Raw genomic sequence first — 21574 nt, forward strand, 5'->3', positions numbered from 1 at the left:
TGATTGCACTGTGGTCTCAGAGACTGCTTATGATTTCCATTCTTTTGCATTTGCTGAGGAATGATTTACTTGCAATTACGTGGTCGATTTTAGAGTAAGTGCGATGTGGTGCTAAGAAGAATGTATATTCTGTGGATTTGGGATTGAGAGTTCTGTAAATGTCTATTAGGTGCACTTGGTCTAGATCTGCATTCAAGTCCTGGATTTCCTTGTTGACTTTCTGTCTCATTGATCTGTCTAATATTGACAGTGGAGTGTTAAAGTCTCCCACTACTATTGTGTGTAAGTCTAAGTCTCTTTGTAGCTCATTAAGGACTTGCTTTATGTATCTAGGTGCTACTGTATTGGGTGCATATATATTTACGATAGTTAGCTCTTCTTGTTGCATTGATCCTTTTACCAGGATGTAATGCCCTTCTTTGTCTCTTTTGATTTTCATTGGTTTTATCAAAAACTAGGCTTGCCATCCCTGCTCTTTTTGCTCTCCATTTGCTTGGTAGATCTTCTTCCAACCCTTTATTTTGAGTCTATGTGTGTCTTTGGACATGAGATGGGTCTCCTGAATACAACACACCGATGGTTCTTGGCTTTTTACACAATTCATCAGTTTGTGTCTTTTGATTGGGACATTGAGTCCATTTACATTTAATGTTAATATTGTTATGTGTGAATCTGACCCTGCCATTTTATTACTGGTTGGTTGTTTTGCCCTTTGGTTGGTGTAATTTCTTCATTGCATCATTGGTCTTTACCATTTGGTTCTTTTTTTGCAGTGACTGATACTGGTTTGTTTTTCCTTTCTGTGTTTAGTACTTCCTTCAGGAGCTCTTGTAGGCCAGATCTGGTAGTGACAAAATCTCTTCAAAATTGCTTGTCCATAAAGGATTTCATTTCTCCATCACTTATGAAGCTTGGTTTGGCTGGATATAAAATTCTGGGTTGGAAGTTCTTTTCTTTAAGGATGTTGAATATTGGCCCCCACTCTCTTCTGGCTTGTAGGATTTCTGCCAAGAGATCTGCTGTGAATCTGATGTGCTTCCCTTTGTGGATGACCCAACCTTTCTCTCTGGCTGCCCTTAGTATTTTTTCCTTCATTTCAACCCTGGTGAACCTGACAATTATGTGTCTTAGGGTTGCTCTTCTAGAGGAGTACCATTATGGTGTTCTCTGTATTTCTTGTATTTGAATGTTGGCCTGCCTTACTAGGTTGGGGAAGTTCTCCTGGATAATATGCTGAAGAGTGTTTTCCAGCTTGGATTCATCCTCCCCGTCATCTCCTGGTACACCAATCAGGCATAGATTATGTCTTTTCACGTAATCTCGTATTTCTTGAAGGATTTGTTCATTTCTTTTCACTCTGTTCTCTTTTCTTGCCTTCTCATTTTATTTCATTGAGTAGATCTTCAATCTCTGATATCCTTTCTTCTGCTTTATCTATTCAGCTCTTGAAACTTGTGTATGCTTCATGAAGTTCTTGTGCTGTGTGTTTCAGCTCCATCAAGTTGTTTATGTTCTTCTCTAAGCTGGTTATTCTAGTTAGTATTTCGTCTAACCTTTTTACAAGGTTTTTAGTTTCTTTGCATTGGGATAGAACATGATCCTTTAACTCAGAGAAGTTTGTTATTACCTACCTTCTGAAGCCCACTTCTGTCAATTTGTCAAATTCCTTCTCCATCCTGCTTTGTTCCCTTGCTGCTGAGCAGCTGCAAACTCCTGGTGGGGAAGAGACGTTCTGGTTTTTGATGGTTTCATTTTTTTTGTGCTGGCTTCTTCCCATCTCATTGGATTTACAGAGTTTTGATTTCAGGTAGCTGCTTGGGGAGGTGGCCTTTCCTTTGCCTGCCTGCAGAGGCGATGCTGGGCTGCCACAGATTCAGTGGAGCTGCTGTATCTTTTATTTACTTGGGAAAATTAGGCCAGCTTCTACAACGATTGTTTCCCTTCCCCACACTGAGCTCAATCATTCCTGGTTGCTCTCGAACTGATGTTCTGGGTGCCTAACTCTGGAGTAAGAGTTTTTTGGCCTGCTGGGCTTTGGGCAGGTGCACCCGTCCTGCCATATGGGCTGTTTCCCTGTGTTCAGTTCCCCTTCTTTCTGGGGGGCGTGTAGCTCCGTCCCACCAGCTTTTTGGCTTTCTTGGCATCAGCCAGTGCTTCCACCTAGATCTATGCTGACAGCCCTGGTCTCAGCCAAAGTTGCTGTTTTGCCCTGTTCAGGCTGCTTGCTGAGGCTTTTCAGCCCAGTGGGGATCTTCTGTTTTGTGGGTTGTAGAGGACTTGGGTGGAGTGCTATAATCGGAATGGAAGTCCCAGAGTGGGAGATCCCCAAGTCCTCCGGTTCATTACATGCACCACCTGGGTGGGGCTGTGCCCCCACCTTTCCTCAACTTGCCCCATTTGTTTATACCTACTGTCCAACCAAACCCACAAAATGAACCTGGTACCTCATTTGGAATTGTGGAGACCACTCGGCTTCTGCATCTCTCTTGCTGGGAGCTGCTTTCACAGCTGCCTCTTATTTGGCCATCTTGGAATCCCCTCCCTGATTTAGTTTTTAGACAAAGAACTTGTTGACTAAAGATGTGACCATGTCCAGTATTCACCATAGCAAGTATTCATTGCAATGATTCTCTTCTCCCCTAAGAGACCAATGGGTATTTACTCAAATGAGTATACATCAAGGAATATGTAATATTCACAGAGTTAACAGGCTACTGAATGCAGCATTCATGCTGAGACTGATATCTAAAGATCCAAAGCATCACTGTGTCCCCACTCTTACAGTGGAAACTCTTGGGGGTCAGAAGAGAAATGGAGTCCTGGCCAAAGACTGGTTTATGCTACGTCCACTGGTCTATGCAACCACTCAGGGATCACTGACTGAAATGTCTAATTCAGACTGTCATACTTGGCAGCTGGTACAATCCCCATGTTGAATCCTAAAGAATAACTATGGACTACCACAAGCTCCTCCAAGTAGTAGTCCTGATTGCAGTTGCAGTGCTACTTGCTGGAAAAGACTAATGTGGCTTCAGATGGTTCCTATGTACCTATTGATTTGGTGAATAAGTTCTTTTCTACCCCAATTAGAAAATAAAGTCAAAATCAGTTTGAATACACATGAAAGAGACAATAACATGTACTTACAATTTTGCCTTGGGGCTATGTTTATTCTCCAGTTCTCTGTCATGAAACTGGTGCTGGTTGGACATCCCACAGAACTTCATATTGACTGATTCCATCAGTGACATCACACGATTTGAAATGAAAAGAGATGGGTAATACATGGCTTTCTAAAGGCATGGTCACTCCAGAGGAGGGCAGATAAACCCTACAAAGCTCTGCGATCCTGCCATTTCATACATTTTCCCTGGTATACTACAGCCTTACTCAATGTGTTAGTTGTCTAGGACTGCTATAAAGAAGTATCACAGAGAGGATGGCTTAAAATGGAATTGTATTGTCTTGCAAGTCTGGAGTTTGCCTTTCTCCTCCTTGGCCTTAGCCAACACTACTATTTGGGGACTGATTGAATGCCTGCTAGAGAAGCATCAAATCCAATACGATGCTGCATCCCAACCAGGGAACCCATTCACATTGTTTTAATCTGCATCCCCATCAGGTCTCAGGTCAAACTGTAATCCCCAGTGTTGGAGGTGAAGTCTGCTGGGAGGTGACTGGAATGTGGGGGCAGATTTCCCCATTGCTGCTGTCCTTGTGACAGGTAGTTTTTGTGAGATCTAGTTGCTTAAAAATGTGTGGCACCTCCCCCATCTCCCTCCTCCCTCTGCCAGGGCCATGTGAAGTGCCAGCTTCCTCTTTACCTTTCAGCATGATTGTAAGTTTCCTGAGGATGGAGGTCTCCCCAGAAGCTGAGCAAATGTTGCCCTGCTGCCTATACAGCCTGCAGAATCATGAGCCAATTAAACCTCTTTTCTTCATAAATAATCCAGTCTCAGGTATTTCTTTATTGCAATGCAAGAACGGACCAATACAGAAAATTGGCAGTAGGTGTTGGGTATTGCTATAAAGATAACAAAATATGTGAAATCAACTTTGGAACTGGGTAATGGGCAGAGGTTTTAAGCTGGACAATGGGAAAAATGTGGAGGACCCAGAAGAAGACAGGAAAATGAGGGCAATCTTAAAGCTTCCTAAAGACTTATTGAATGATTGTAACCAAAATGCCGATAGTGATATAAACAGTGAAGGCAGACTGAAGTAGGCTCAGATTGAAATAGGTGACTTATTATAAACTAGAGCAAAGATCACTTTTGTTATGTTCTAGCAAAGAATTTGGCTGCATCATGCCCTGGCTCTACAGATCTGTGGAACTTCAAACTTGAGAGTGTTGATGTAGGGTATCTGGCAGAAGAAATTTCTAAGTGCAAAGCATTCAAGATATGTCCTGGCTGCTTGTAAAAACCTATGTTCATATGTGTGAGCAAAGATATAACCTAAAACTGAAACTTACATTTAAAAGAGAAGCAGAGCATAAAAGTTTGGAAAAATTGCAGCCTGATCATGTGGAGAAAAGAAAAACACATTTCTGGGGCAGAAATTCAAGCTGTGTGTAAAAATTTGCATAACAAAAAGAAGCCAGGTGCTAAGACCGAAGATAATGGGGAAAAGGCCTCAAAAGGCATTTCAGAGACCTTCGTGGCAGTCCCTCCCCTCACAGGCCTGGAGGCCTAGGAGGACTGAATAAGTTTATGGGTTACGCCCAGTGCCCCACTACCTTGTGCAGCTTCAAGACACCAGTCCCTGCATCCCAAACCCCAACTCCAGCTCCAGCTGTGGCTCAAAGGGGCCCAGGTATGGCTCGAGCCACTGTTCCAGAGAAAGCAAGACACAGCCTTGATGGCTTTAATCTGGTGTTAGGACTGCAAGTGTACAGAATGTAAGAGTTGAGTCTTGAGAGCCTCGATACAAATTTCAGAGGATGTATGAAAAAGCCTGAATGTCCAGGCAAAAGCCGGCTGCAGGGGCAGAACCCTCCTGGAGAACCTCTTCTAGGGCAGTAAGGAAGGGAAATATGGAATTAGAGCTCCCACACAGAGCTCCCATTGGGTGCTGCCTAGTGGAGGTGTGAGAAGAGGGCTACCATCCTCCAGACCTCAGAATGGTAGAGCCACGAAAAGTTGCACCCTGCACCTGGAAAAGCCACAGGCACTCAACAACAGCACGAGAGAGCAGCTTCGGGGGTGAATCCATAAAGCCATAGGGGTGGAGCTGCTCAAGGCCTTGGGAGCCCCCTTTGCATCAGCATGCTCTGGATGTAAGACATGGGGTTAGGGGAGATTATTTTGGAGCTTTAGGGTTTAATGACTGCCCTGCTGGGTTTCAGACTTGCATGAGGTCTGTAGCTCCTTTCTTTTGGCCAATTTCTTCCTTTTGGAACAAGAGTATTTACCTAATGCCTATCCCCCATTCTATCCTAGAAGTAACTAACTTGCTTTTGATTTTACAGACTCATAGGCAGAAAGAGCTAGCCTTGTTTCAGATGAGAATTTGGACTGTGGGCTTTTGAGTTAATGGTGGAATGAGTTAAGACTTTCGGAGACTATTAGGAAAGCATGATTGTATTTTGCAATGTGAGAGAGACATGAGATTTGGGGAGCCCAGGGGCAGAATAATATGGTTTGACTCCGTGTCCCCACCAAATCTCATGTCAAATTTATAAACCCCGGTGTTGAAGGTGGAGCCTGGTGGGAGGTGATTGGATCATGGGGTCAAATCCCCCCTTGGTACTCTCCTTGCAATAGTGAATTCTCATGAGATCTGGTTGTTTAAAAGTGTGTGGCACCTCCCCACCTTTCTCTTCCTCCTGTTGTGGCCATGTAAAGTACCAGCTTCCTCTTTACCTTCTGCTATGATTATAAGTTTCCTAAAGCCTCCTCAGAAGCTGAGCAGATACTGCCATGCTTCCTGTACAGCCTGCAGAATCATGAATCAATTAAACCTCTTTTCTTTAAAAACTACCCAGTCTCAGGTATTTCTTTATAGCAGTGTAAGAAAAAACTGATACATCCATTGTATAGCAAAAAGGTACAGGAGAGTGCTCATGAACATGGGATCCTCTGGTCATATTATGCATGCACTATCCAGAAGCTGTCAGCTAAAAGTGTTAGAATATCTACTGAAGGCACCACTGCCAGCTCAGCACAATAATATTCAAAATTGAGAAAAGAAAGCCCCATTTTCAGGGCAGAAATTCAAGCAGTCCATAGGAATTTGCAGGATAAAAAAGGAGCCATGTGCTAATAGCCAAGATAATGGGAAAAAGGCCTCAAAAGGCATTTCAGAGATCTTTGTGGCATGCACTAGAATACTCATCAAGGAAAATAGCAAGTGTTTCACTGAACTACAAGCTATGGCTGCCACCTAGGCACCTTGGGCATCTAGTGTCCAGGAAGCGGCAGGCAAGAAGAGGAGACATGATCTTATGAAGAGTAACTGATGCTGATCAGCAAAAGGAATGACTGCAGTTACAGAATGGGGATAGGGAAGAATACATGACAAATTCAGGTGAACCACCTGGACATCTGTTCATATACTTTTCCTAAATTTTAAAGAGAATGACAAATGTATCAACATGGGCCTGAGTACAGTAGGATGACAAGGGCCTCAGGCCATTTATGAATAAGGATTTTCAGTCACATCACAGAACCCTGGAAAGATGACAGATAAGGCAGGAGATTTAGAATGGATAGTGGAACAGGGAGATTATGAAATGATAGGGGCTATAGCTCCTCCCATTAACTTTATTGTGAGTCTCCTCTCATGAAGAGAGGCGTCTGTGCTTCAGAGGAACTGCTCTATGTGCACATAAGTAGATCTGTATTTCACAAGATATGTCACTCAGTTATACCTTGTATAAAGGAATTTCTGCCAGCTGTGAGGAGCTTGGTAAGCTGACAGCCTCCAGCTTTTAACTCTTTCAAGATCTGCCTCAACTTTTCTTAGTGATCCCCAGTCAATGAGTACAGTGGAGGTACTAAGTCCTGGCTATTTCATCCCATGTGGGATAACTTGTAGTGAGGAGTTCTCCACTGTGCTGGGTGAGTCTCTGAAAGTTTGAGGTTAGGGTTCTGACTCTGCTCAGTCCTGCTTCCTCACTTTTCTTTTCACAGGTGTTGCTTTCCCAACAAACCTTGTGCACTCCTAACTCTTGTTGTCTGCTTCCTGGAGATGCTAATCTGCAACAAATCACAATTGCATTGTTTTGGTTTGAAAGCAACAAACCATGAGAATAACTATTAAAAATATGATACTTGAAACTAAGCAAAAAGTTAAAATTATTTCACTGAACAGTTAAAATATGCAAACTTTCTCATTTAATTCTCAAGTATATGGTATTCAGTTTCTATCATAAAATGATATGCAAAAATAAAACAAGGTTGACAAGATAAAGCCATTCTTATATAAAACAAACTCTAGCATTTTATCCAACTCATTACCATAATTTTTTTTAAGATTTGGGGTCTCCCTATGCTGTCCAGGCTGGTCTTAAACTCCTAGGCTCAAGCAATTCTCCCAACTCAGCCTCCCAAAGTGCTCATTTCCATAAAATTAAAAGTATTTTATAAGTGAATAGATAGTTCCACCTCCTATAGTTAAAAACAAGTTAAAGAAGATAACTATAAATTATATCAGAAAGTAGAATTTAACAGATGCTAAATTAATTAGATTGAATGGCATAAGAAAGGCTGGGGATTTTTCCAGCTTTTACATTTAATTCCAGATATACCTGAGAATAAAGGACATAAGAACCTTACTCTAAATCACTATAGAAATTCTCTTCAAGTACAAAAAGACCATAGAGATCCATGTTTACAGCATCTGAAACTCCTATCAAGTGAATCCTTATAGTAATTCACAAAGACTCATCTCAAAGTCTTCCAAAAAGATGGCAATAACTAACCAGTATAATTATCGAATCTATCAGGGCTACCACTTATTACAATCATTTGCATTTCAGATGCTGTGCTCTAGCAAAATAAGGTTGTTATCTCAGAACCAGTTTTAAGAGGGGTGAATTTATTTCCCAATAAGATAAGGTGACCTATAGTGAAGAAACTGATGATCTTACAAGTTCATCCAGGAAAGTATCCAGCCTGAGGGATGACTCAGTTATAACTACTAACTACGGTTCAGGAACCCAGTAGTTAATGTGTGTCACAAACATTGAAGTTCCTTCTCTCCACCACATGGCAATCAGCAAACTTCTCACTATAAATAGAAATTCTCTGGCACTTATGCAAAAAAACCATGGCCAGTCCCTGGGAGAGAGAATTCCCTGTCCTGACAAATACGCATCAGCTAAATTAATCCCATCCATTTTTCCAACTTCTATAGCTTCTGTATTATGGCTACTAAAACCAGTGGCACGAATCTCAGTGGAGAAGAAATGAGAGACGTTTACATAATAGTGGAGCAGAGATAATTTTGAAGCAAAGGATGAGGAAGCTAGAAGAATGAAAACTCTACTCATCCCCCTGACCCTGACCCACATCATCTCCTTGGATACCAACCCAATAAATGTGGAAATTGGTACCTCTAGTTGGTATAGCTTTTGGAGAAAGAAAGGCCTTAGTGAAGGAGCAGGTATAAATTCAGACAAAAAAATAAAGAAAATAATTTGTGAATAAAGGGAATTTATCACAGGATTAAGGCAAAATGAATATGTTTACTCTTTTTAAACTGAAATTTAAATCACATATGATAAATTCTCCCTTTTAAGGTACACAATTCAATAGCTTTTAGTATATTTACAAATTTATGCAATTATCACCAATATCTTATAATATATTTTATCACATCAAGAAGAAACCCCATATTCATTAGTAGTCGTTGTCCAATCTCCCTTCCATCCAGCCCTTGGCAACCATGAATCTACTTGTCTCTACAGATTTACTGATCCTGGACATTTTATATAAATGTTATCATGCAATATGTAGTCTTTTTTTTTCTAGCCTCTTTTGCTTAGCCTGATGTGTTCAAGGTTTTCTCATGTTGTTGCATGTAACACTGTTTGACACCTTTTGATGACTGAATAATATTTTATTACACTTAGGAAGCAAATTTTTTATCCATTCACCAGTTGTTGGGTTGGACAACTTCCACCTTTTAACTACTATGAATAATACTGCTATTGACATTTGTGTATGAGTTTTTAAGTGGACTTAGGTTTTCAATTCCCTTGAATATGTAGTTGGTAGAACTGCTGACTCAAATGGCAACTCTACGTTGAACTTTTTGAAGAGCTGCCAAACTGTTTTCCATTTTCCATTCCTACCAACAATGTAATGCCTTTCATTTCTCTAGTCCTCAAGCTTCTTGAGGGTGAGAACTAAGTCTTGTGTTCTATTGTATCCCCAGAGCCTATAACACAGAACCTAATGAACTATGGTTTTCTATAATTGTGAGTGAATGGATGAATAGCAGCCCAAAATAATTTTTTAATATTTTTGCCTTCTTCTGGAATATCCCTAATCAAAATATACCCTCCTGATATCTTTAACTTTCATCTCTCCAGACTCTTTCCCCTATGAAGCTATTATGAGTAATTAGCATACTCCTAGATATCAGCACTTCTTGAAATAGGTGGTTTATGATTGCTAGACCAAATGATTGTGATCTACTTGGAGTTGCTCACCTGTGCATTAAAGAAGTTAATTTAAGATGATCTGATAGTGCAACCAAGTGTTTCCAAGTTGCCAGCTAGTAGGCAGTCAGATGTTCATGCACATTTTCAAAGTGATCCTCCAACAAATATAGGTACGGGACACATTTGACTCTAGGACACCATCTGCTGGCCCTGCTGTCAACAACACTAAATGAACCTGGAAAGGAATGGACTCCCACATGGGGCAAAAGGCAACATATGGTACCCATCCCATTACAAAGGCGACCAGAGAAGATCTGCAGATGAAAGGGCCTTCAAATTCTAGCAGCTCTGAATGGAGATTAGTCTCCCAAAACTGACTCATAAGTAGCCTGATGACTTCCAGCTCTGACCAGCTAAAGAGACTATTGCATAGAGGAAATACCTACTTTGATCCTCAAACACAAAATGGACATGTGACATGGATAGAACTTACACTTTAAACATGAATAACTCCTCTTAATATTAAATAGATTCCATCACTTACAAAATCGCATATGAATTTATACAAATTCCTTGTAAAATCTCACAAAAGTATTTCCATTTCCACTTCTGATAGACATTTATTGGTTCTCACACAAAACAAGAGTTTCCCTGATGTTTTACATAAGACACATTTCACACATTACATTGTACACATAACATCTGCAACATTTCAATTTTCCAAGAATAGAAGTTGATAGTGAATGACTATGTTCAGTAAATTCCTGAGATTTTGTGTAAATTACGTGTGATAAGCAGAATGCTCCTTTCTCACATTAATGGGATTAAGGATGTCCATTCTTCTAATCTTAAGAACTGTGAATATGTTGTATTACATGCCAAAAGGTCCTTTACTACATGAACACTTTCAAAAGAAGACATACATGCAGCCAACAAACATATAAGAAAATGCTCAACATCACTGATCATTAGAGAAATGCAAATCAAAACCACAGTGAGATACCATTTCATGAAAGTCAGAATGGTAATTACTAAAAAGTAAAAAATAACAGATGTTGGCAAGGCTGTGGAGGAAAAGGAACACTTTTATGCTGCTGGTGGGAGTGTAAATTATTCAACCATCGTGTGGCAATTCCTCAAAGACTTAGAGATAGAAATAGCATTTGACCCAGCCATCCCAATACTGGGTATATTCCCAAAGGAATATAAATCATTCTATTATAAAAATACATGCATGTATATGTTCATTGCAGCACTGTTCACAATAGCAAACACATAGAATCAACACAAATGTCCATCAATGATAGATCGAATAAAGAAAATGTGGTACATATACACCATGGACTAATATGCAGCCATAAAAAGAATGAGAGTATGTCCTTTGCAGGGACATGGATGGAGCTGGAAGCTGTTTTCCTCAGCAAACTAACACAGCAGTAGAAAACCAAAGACTGCATGTTCTCTCTTCTAAGTGGGAGCTAAATGATGAGAACACATGGACAGGATATATTGAGGGGAACAACACACACTGGGGCCTGTCAGAGTGGGGCTTGGATGAAAGGAGAGCATCAGGAAGAATAGCTAATGGATGGTGGGCTTAATACCTAGGTGATGGGATGATCTGTGCAACAAACTACCATGGCACATGTTCACCTATGTAACAAACCTGTACATCCTGCACATGTACCCTGAACTTAAAAGTTGAAGAAAAAATACACACAAAAAAGGGTCTTTGCTGATGATGTAATAAATGTTATAGACTTTAAAACAGGGGGATTATCCTGGATCATTATACACGACCAGTGTAATCACACAAGGCCTTAAAAGGAGTGATATTTCTTCGACCAGAGTCAGGAAAGAAGCTTCTTAGGAGGAAGTTGGAAAAATCTGAAGAGTCAGGGGTCTTGACCCACTGTTGCTGGAGATAGTGGGAAAGCTTAAAACGAAACGTGAGCAGCCTCTAGGAGCAAAGACCAGCCCCCAGATGACAGCCAAGGAAGTGGGGAGCTCAGCCCTATAATCATAAGGAATTGAGTTTGGCCAACAACCTAATTGAACATGGAGGCAGTCTGATCCTCAGAATCTCCAGACAAGAATGCCATCCAGCCAACATGAGGATTTCAACCTTTTGATATACTAAGCAGAGGGCCCAGCTAAGCCACACTGCATGTACAAAACAATGAATAAAGAAAGGTGTTGTGTTAAGTCACCAAATTTGCAGTATTGTGTTATGGCAGCAATAGAAAACCAATATATTCCCAAATATCAGTATGTTAAACTTCAGTATACTGTGGTTTTGAAACACAATTACCACTAGAACGGTCACTTCCAATTGCATATTCCCAGGACCAAGGCACATTCCACTACCAAATGTTGTGTATAATGAGTACATGGGAAATTTATGCTCATAATTACTGGGTAGTTTTAAAGATGTTATCTAATAATAATATACTGATTTTTAAGTAATTATCCCCAACATTTATACTTTAATGATGCATTTTAAAAAATGAAATAGATTATTACTTTGTTAACTAGTCAAGTCTTTATAAAGTTGTCTTACAAGTTTGGTGCAGTTCACTTTAGGAATATATCTCTTTCATTATATGTTTTAGTATATTTTATAGGATTTATTTTTAACATAACCACATATTATATACTAATATATATAAATTGGTCATGTAAACAATAGTGATTATCAATAAAGTTGAATGAATTAATGCTTAAAAAATGTGAGAACATAAATGATACTAAAGATTTACAGACCTCAAAGTACAAAGAATTCTAAGGCAAGTCACTCATATTTTTAGCATATAAATATATAAAACTAATAACATCAAGTTACTTTTTAAAAAGACTTTATTGGTATGATGACCATATTTTGGTATTTATACTTCTTAAATTAGTAGCTCGAAGTTGCATGTGGCTTTATTGCAAGCACATTACAGTTGCTTCATTTGCTCATCTGCAGAAGAAACACATGCTTAAGATATGCCAAGTTTTACCTGCTCCAGCCAGTGCTTCTAAATTAAACAATCTACACAAAATTGAATTACTCTAGAGATCTGGAATATAACATAAAATCTGGATTTGGAACATGGACACTTACTTTTTCTGAGCTCTTTCAGCCAGCCTTGCAATCTCTATAGTTGCTTTCCTTGCTTCAAAATCTTCCCTTTTCACTCTCTCTCCAGTCCCTCGGTGGCCTAGCTCCACCAACTGGCGGGCCAGGGTTTCATCCTAAAGAGAAAATCAGTGGGCAAATGAGACATAATTGCTTTTACTTACTTGCGTACATCCTACATCTGCAATGTATACCAAGCAATTGCTTTAAATAAAAAATTAAATTCATTTTAAAACTATACATGATCTATTAGATATAAGAAATGAATTTTTCTAATAATGCATTATACACATCTGATTTGGTCTTTCTTTCCCATATATTTAAGATGAAAAAAATAAAATGTCAATTGTTAACTTTTCTCTAAGGGATTAGAGGACAAAAGTCTGTTGTGTTTTTAATCAATTTATGAGAACAGCTGTAGGTAATTAATTTAGTATCTTTAAAATAATAAAACTAGAGACAATGGTGGTCATACACGAAATAATTTTTTAAAACAATGGCAAAAAAAAAAAAAAGAGAGAGAGAAAATCAGGCTGCTTTCAGAGAGTTCAATGTTTCAAAGCCTTACTCCCTTCAAGTCAATTAACTGATGGCACAGAATAGTATAACTTCAAATGCAAAATAAAGGGGATCAGAGGAATTTCTTACTTAACCATGAAGATTGTTTCCACATAATGTTGGCACCAATAAAAATAGGAAAGTAGAAACCCAAGATCACCACAAAAAATCTCAAATTGAAAAAAAAATTTCCCACAGTATTTTAGGCCTTAAACTTTTCTTACTTTAAGAATTATCACATACATTTTTGTCAGTCGCATGGTATACTTTAAAAAAAATGTTTTCTCATTATTTGATGAGGTACGATTTTCCATAAAGTTACTAGCATAAAGATTAAACTGTTAAACAACAGTATTTATATATTAATAATGGCCATTATCATTTTAATTAAATATAAAATATCTAAAACATGACGAAAACAGAATCTATTTTATTATTATGAACATTCAATTAGTATATCACGGTTAAATGCAAGAACTGTCTGAGAGTTAAAAGAGAAAACTTAAGATGTCTAGTTGTCTATTCCAACCATAGCGGTTAAAGTTATAAGTACTCAAACAAAACAATTATATACTATAAGCCTAGAAACCTGCCACTTTTCTTTTATAAGCATTAAAAGCAAATACTAAATTCCATGTAGCAATGTGTACGCATTTGTCAAATGATAACAATGCAAAGCAACAGGACTTGGAAAGCCCAAGGCTATTATTCTTATTTCTGAGACATTCCCTTGCTTAATAGATTTCTCTCTTCCTGTACCATTTAGTGTGAACCACAAAACTGAGCAAATACCTCCACCTAGTGGAATTAATCTTTAAAAGAAAAACCAATGCAAATTTGGGGATTAATTTACAAAAGTGAGATCATTTGAGTAAGAATTTTCTTAAATACATTACTAAAAGTGAGTTTGTAGAAAGGACTTTCAGCTCGGTGAGGCTGTTGGACTCTTCTGTAGGAACATAAATTCCTTGTGGTCAACATAGAACTTTGTGTAACAAAGATTACTTACAATTTGCTATGCTTATTCACTGAATGAATTTTATATCCCTGTGTGCTCTATCTGGGTTACACAAAATCATTTGGATAATTCTGGACTCGCCAATGCTAAACTATATTTCAACAAATGGCATGATCTATTGAGAAAACAAGCAGAAAGTCTATGTTGATTGCCTCACTTACCATTATCATGCCCTAAGCTGGTGGAATCACAAGTCATCTGTCCATTATGACAACATATTTCTTACATGTTTCAAAATATCCTAGTTAAGAGCAAAGCTACTAGCCCAAAGGAAGAATAATGCCCAAGTTTATCCCAGGAATCTGAGCCTTGCTTGGGGGATTTGGCTTAAAATGGAATCTTGACTTGCATATTCTAACACAACTTTTTTCCCAACCTCCAGAATAATGTCTTTAAGGGACACAAAGAAAGACAAAGTCTCAAAGACAAACTCTAAGGCTTGGCAGCTTTCATATTCCCAGAATCCAGAAGAATTTTCTGCCAAATACAAGGTAGACAGACTTGAATTGGAAAATAAAATCTATAGGTCCACTGGAAAGTTTGTTTTTTAAAAGATGCATATCCTTTCTACATTATCTGCCCTAGGATTCAAAATGTGAAATCTATAATAATCAGAAGGCTAGTGGCTGGCCACTCATCTCACAACTAAATGAATGCTACTAATTTCATTTTATCTATTTCTACTTACAAAAGTAATACATTATTGTTGTGGAAAATCTAGGAATATAAGACAAACATATCATTCACATCATATATCACTAAGATCTTATCATTCAGAGATAATCACTGACATCTTGGGGTATAGCCTATCAATCTTTGCTCTTGACATGTGTTGGAATTCTTTAAACAAAAGTAGTACCATGACTCCTGCTTGCAGGGCACAGAGAAGGCACCTAGACCTATCCTCACCAGCATGCCTTAAGTCAATACCACCTCCAGCACAGTCTTCAGTAGGGGCTCATGCACCCTCCAGCTGCACTGCCTCTGCACTGTGGTGAGTGTCTGCAAGGAGGTAGGCACCTCAGCACCTGCTAGCACTTTGCTGCAGTTGCCACACCTCTTTCCCCCTCCCCCACTCAGTGGATTCCAAACCTCAAGGAGCAAGAGAATAAAATCAGGGCCCAATACAAGTACCCCAGACTTAGAGCACACAGTCCAGGAGTTGAGAGTTGAGCACTGGCCCCCTAAAATCTCTCAGAAGTAAAGCCAGTCAGCTGAATCCACTTTATACCACAGTCAAACCCTCAAAGTCATCAAATAGGATAAAAGGAAAAGAAAACAAACCCATCCAAAGGTCAGCAACCTCAAAAATTGAAAGTAGATAAGCCCACCAGGGTGAGAAAGAATAGCATAAGAATGATGAAAACTCAAAAAGCCAGAGTGCATTTTTCCCTCTAAATGACCACGTCACTTCTCCAGCAAGAGTTCTGAACTGGGCTGAGAAGGCTAAAATGACAGAAATAGAATTCAGAATAGGGATAAGAACAAAGATCATTGAGTTATGGGAGTACAGTGAAGCCCAATGCAGAGAAGCTAAAAATCATGATAAATCAATGCAGGTTCTGACAGACAAAGTAGACAGTAAGAAAAGAACGTAACTAACCTGATGGAACTGAAAAACACAATACAAGAATTTCATTATGTAATCACAAGTATTATCAGCAGAATAGACCAAGTGGAGGGAAGAATCTCGAGCTTGAAGACTGGCTTTCTGAAATAAGACAGTCAGACAAGAATAGAGAAAAAAGAATGAAAAGGAATTTACAAAACCTGTGAGAAATATGGGATTAGATAAACAGATGGAATCCATGACTCATTGGTGTCCCTGAAAGAGATGGGGAGAATGGAAGAAACATGGAAAACATACTTCAGGATATCATCAAAAGAACTTCTCCAATCTAGCTAGAGGGGGAAATATTCAAATTCAGAAAATTCAGAGAACCCCAGTAAGGTACTTCACAAGAAGATCATCTCCAAGATACATAATCATCAGATTCTCCAAGATTAAAATGAAAGAAAAACTGTTAAGGGCAGCTAGAGAGAATGGTCAGATCACCTATTAAGGTAAATCCATCAGACTAGTAGCAGACCTTTCAGCAGAAACTCTACAAGCCAGAAAAGACTGGGGGCCCATATTTAACATTCTTAAAGAAAATAAAATCCAAAACAGAATTTCCTATTTGGCCAAACCAAGATTCATAAGCAAAAAAGAAATAACATCCTTTTCGGACAAGCAAATGCTGATGGAATTTTTTACAATCAGATCTGACTTACAAGCGCTCCTACAGGAAGCACTAAATGTGGAAAGACCGTTACCAGCCACTACAAAAACACATTGAAGTACATAGACTAGTGACACTATGAAGCAACCACAGAAACAAGTCTGCAAAATAACTAGCTAAAATTATAGTGACAGGATCAAATCCACACATATCAATATTAACTTTGAAGGTAAATGGGGTAATGCCCCAACTAAAAGACACAGAGTAGCAAGCTGGATAAAGAACCAAAACCCATTAGTATGCTGTCTTCAAGAGACAAGTCTCACAAGCAATGGCATAAATAGGCTCAAAATAAAGGAATGGAGAAAAATCTACTAAGCAAATGGAAAATAGAAAAAAAAAAAAAAAAAAAAAAAAAACAGAGATTACAATCCTGCAATCCTAGTTTCTAACAAAACAGCCTTTAAACAAAGATTTAAAAAAAATGACGAAGAAGGCATTACATAATGGGAAAGGGTTCAATTCAACAAGATCTAATTATCCTAAATATACATGCACCCAAAAGAGGCACATACAGATTCACAAAGTAAGTTCTTAGAGACCTTCAAAGAGATGTAAATTCCTACACATTAATAGTGGGAGACTTTTAACACCCTACTGACAATATTAGACAGATCATTGAGACAGAAATTAACAAAGATATTCAGGACATCAGCTCAGCACTAAATCAAACGGAACTGATGAACATCTGCAGAACTGTCTACTCCAAAATAACACAATGTATGTTCTTCTTAATGTCACCTGTTATATATTCTGAAATAGACCACATAATCAGAAGTAAAACACTCCTCAGCAAAAGCAAAATAACTGATATCATAAAAACAATATCTTGGACCAAAGCATAATCAAATTAGAAATCAAAACTAAACAATTCACTCAAAACCATACAACTACAAGGAAACTGAATAATCTGCTCCTGAATGACTTTTCAGTAAAAATGAAATTAAAGCAGACATCTTTAAAACTAAAGAAAACAAAAATACAATATGCCAGAATCTCTGAGACACAGCAAAGGCAGTGTTGAGGGAAATTTATAGCTCTAAATGCCCATACCAAAAAGTTGGATGAATCTAAAGTTAGCAACCTAATATCACAATTAAAAGAACAAGAGAATCAAAACAAAACAAATCCTAAAGCAAGCTACCAGAAGACAAGAAGTAACCAAAACTAGAGCTGAACTGAAGGATATTGAGACACACACACAAAAAATTCAAAAGATCAATGAATAGAGAAGCTGGGTTTTTTGAAAAAAACTAATAAAATAGGCCACTAGCTAGACTAATGAAGAAGAAAAGAGAGAAGGGTCAAATAAACACAATAGGAAACAACAAGGGGGATATAACCACTAACCCCAGAGAAATACAAACAATCATTAGAGAATATTAGAAACACCTCTATGAATATAAACCAGAAAATCTAGAAGAAATTGATAAATTCCTGGGCAAGTAAACCCTCCCAAGACTGAACCAGGAAGAAATTGAATCCTTAAACAGGCCAATAATGAGCTCTGAAATTGAGTCAGTAATAAATAGTCTACCAACCATAAAAGCTCAGGATCAAACTAATTCACAGCTGAATTCTACCAGATGTACAAAGAAGAGCTGGCACCATTCATGCTAAAACTATTCCAAAAAAATTGAAGAGGGAGATTTCTCCCTAGCTCATTCTACAAGGCCAGCATCATCCTAATACTAAAACCTGACAGAGATACCACAATATAAGAAAACTTTAGGCAAATATCCCTGAAGAATATTGATGTAAAAATCCTCAATAAAATACTGACAAACTGAATCCAACAGCACATCAAAAGCTTATCCACCACAATCAAGTTGGCTTCATCTTTGGGATGCAAGGTGGTTCAACATGTGCAAATCAATAAACATAATTAAATGCTTAAACAGAACTAAAGACAAAAATCACATGATTATCTCAATAGATGCGGAAAAGGTGTTTGATAAAATTCAACATCACTTCATGTTAAAATTCTCAATAAACCAGATATTGAAGGAACACACCTTGAATCAACCAGAGCCATTTATGACAAAACCACAGCCAATATCTTACCGAATAGGCAAGAGCTGGAAGCATTTCCCTTGAAAACTGGCACAAGACAAGGATGTCCTCTCTCACCACTCCTAGTCAACATAGTATTGGAAGTTCTGGCCAGGGCAATCAAGCAAGAGAAAGAAATAAAGCATATTCAAATAGGAAGAGAAGAAGTCAAATTATCTTTGTTTGCAGATTGTATGATCTTATATCTAGGAAATCCTATTGACTCAGCCCAAAAGCTTCTTAAACTCATAAACAACTTCAGCAAAGTCTCGGGATACAGAATCAATGTGCAGAAATCACAAGCATTCCTAAACACCAACAACTGACAAGCAGAGAGCCAAATTTTGAATGTACCCCCATTCACAATTACAACAAAGAGAATAAAATCCTAGGAATACAGCTAACAAAAGAGGTGAAGAACTTCTTCAACCTGAACTACAAACCATTGCTCAAGGAAATTAGAGACGACACAGTAGGTAGAAAAACATTTCATGCTTATGGATAGGAAGAATCAATATTGTGAAAATGACCATATAGCCCAAAGCAATGTAAAGATTTAATGCTATTTCCATTAAACCGTCACTGACATTTTTCACAGAATTAAAAGAAGCTATTTTAAAATGCATATGGAACTTAAAAAAGAGATCATATAGCCACGATAATACTAAGCAAAAAGAACAAAGCTAGAAGCACCACAGTACCTGACTTCAAACTACAAGGCTACAGTAACCAAAACAGCATGGTACTGCTACAAAAACAGGCACATAGATCAATGCAACAGAATAGGGAACTCAGAAATAAAACTGCATGTCTACAATCATCTGATCTTTGACAAATCTGACAAAAACAAGCAATGGGGAAAGGATTCCCTAACTAACAAACAGTGCTGGGAGAACAGGCTAGCCATATGGAGAAAACTGAAACTGGACCTTTTCCTTACACCATATACAAAAATTAAGCAGAGATGGATTAAAGACTTAAATGTAAAACCCAAAGCTATAACAACCCTAGAAGAAGATATAGGCAATACCATTCAGGACATAGGTATAAGCAAAGGTTTTATGATGAAATCACTAAAGCAATTGCAACAAAAGCGAAAACTGACAAATGGGATTTAATTAAATGAAAGAGCTTCTGCACAGCAAAAGAAGCTATCATCAGAATGAACAGACAACCTACAGAATGGGAGGAAATGTTTGCAATATGCATCCAACAGAGGTATAATAACAAGCATTTATATGGAACTTAAACAAATTTATGAGAAAAAATATCAACCCCATTAAAAAGCAAAGGACATGAACAGACACTTTTCAAAAGAAGACATACATGTGGCCAACAATCATATTTTAAAAAGCTCAGTATCACTGATTATTAGAGACATGCAAATCAAAACCAAAATGAGACACCATCTCATGCCAGTCAGAATGGCTATTACTAAAAAGTCAAAAAATAGCAGATGCTGGCGAGATTGCGGAAAAAAAAGGAATACTTATACTTTGTTGGTGGGAGTGTAAATCAGTTCAACTATTGTGGAAGACACTGTGGCAATTTCTCAATAACCTAAAAACAGAAACCAAGAAATATCATCACTCGGTATATATCTGAAGGAATATAAATCATTCTAGTATAAAGATACATCACACGAATGTTCATTGCAGCACAATTGACAATAGCAAGGGCACAGAATCAATCTAAATGCCCATCAATTACCTACTGGACAAAGAAAATGTGGCACATATATACCATAGAACACTATGCAGCTATAAAATGCATGTGATCCTATCTTTTGCAGGGAAATGGACAGAGCTGGAGGCCATTATTCTTAGCAAATTAATGCAGGAACAGAAAATCAAATACCACGTTATCATTTACAAGTAGGAGTTACATGTGAGAATACATGGACATATAGAAGGAAACAATACACACTGGCACCTATCAGAGGGAACAGAATGGGAGGAGGAAGAGGATCAAGAAAAATTACTATGGGTACTAGGCTTAATACCTGAGTGAAGAAATAATCTGTACAACAAATCCCCATGACACTTTTACCTATATAGCAAACGTGCAGGTTTGAACTTGAAATAAAAGTGAAAAAAAAGAAAAGTTATATATATGCTTTAAAAATTAAAATATGTTGCAATTTAAAAAGTTTAAATAAAGGTCATTGAAAAATTTGCAGACTTAATCATTCAAACATTTTACAAACCAAAGTGAATCATACTGCGTAAAATCGCTCATGACCTACTTCTTCAAAGTTTAACAGTACATCTTGAACACCTTTCCATTAAGTACATATACAATAAAACTTTAGTGATTACATATTCCATACAATCTGTAAGGACAGGTATTGCATATATAATAATTTAGTATTGTGTCTTTCGTTCACTGCCTTCCTCTGACAATGAAAATGATACGAAATCCTAACTTGATTTGCATTGATTTGATTACTAGTGAGATTCACCATCTGTTCACACATTCATCAGTCATATGCATTTCTTCCTTTGGAATTGTTTTGAATTATTAAATGAACCCTTTGCTCACTTATTACTAACTAGTAACAACTTTGTGTATGTAATAAATAAATAAGTGTCTGCAAAATATCTACAACAGTTTTCCTAGGTCAGTTTTCCTGAAATTCTTAATAGGTTTAACACCAAAATATTCAGAGCATTTAGGATATATTTTGGTGCCTGTTGTTGAAAAAGAAATGCTTTTACTTTTTCAAAATGTTTTTTTATTCCAAAAGACACAGATGAAACATTAATTGTTGAATATTGCTTTTTTCTCCACTGATTTGAAATTTTACAATTTTGTATATTCGATTCTTAAATATATTAGAAGAAATTTTTCTATTTCTATTCTGTACTATTAATTAGTTTCTCTGCCCTCTCAACTGTATCTGTGTCACAAGTAGTGTGGATACTGCTCTCTCA

The 21574-nt window shown here is 37.7% G+C and overlaps 1 protein-coding gene and 1 long non-coding RNA gene across 2 annotated transcripts in view; one reads left to right on the forward strand and one right to left on the reverse strand.

Annotated features, from left to right (window-relative positions):
- Positions 1 to 21574, reverse strand: part of CFAP299 (cilia and flagella associated protein 299) — a 615251-nt gene that overhangs the window by 572494 nt on the left and 21183 nt on the right. The window contains exon 2 of the mRNA XM_032239813.1: positions 12717 to 12847. Within this exon, the coding sequence (XP_032095704.1) occupies positions 12717 to 12847 (131 nt within the window). The remainder of the gene's footprint in view (positions 1 to 12716; positions 12848 to 21574) is intronic.
- On the forward strand, positions 861 to 19921 carry LOC116524492. The gene is made up of 3 exons (XR_004257354.1): positions 861 to 873; positions 10344 to 10349; positions 19493 to 19921. It is a non-coding gene; the product is annotated as an uncharacterized LOC116524492 (long non-coding RNA).

The sequence above is a fragment of the Sapajus apella genome, unplaced genomic scaffold (genome assembly GCF_009761245.1).
Source record: "Sapajus apella isolate SASKATOON/1434 unplaced genomic scaffold, GSC_monkey_1.0 scaffold45, whole genome shotgun sequence".
NCBI classification, from domain to species: domain Eukaryota; kingdom Metazoa; phylum Chordata; class Mammalia; order Primates; family Cebidae; genus Sapajus; species Sapajus apella.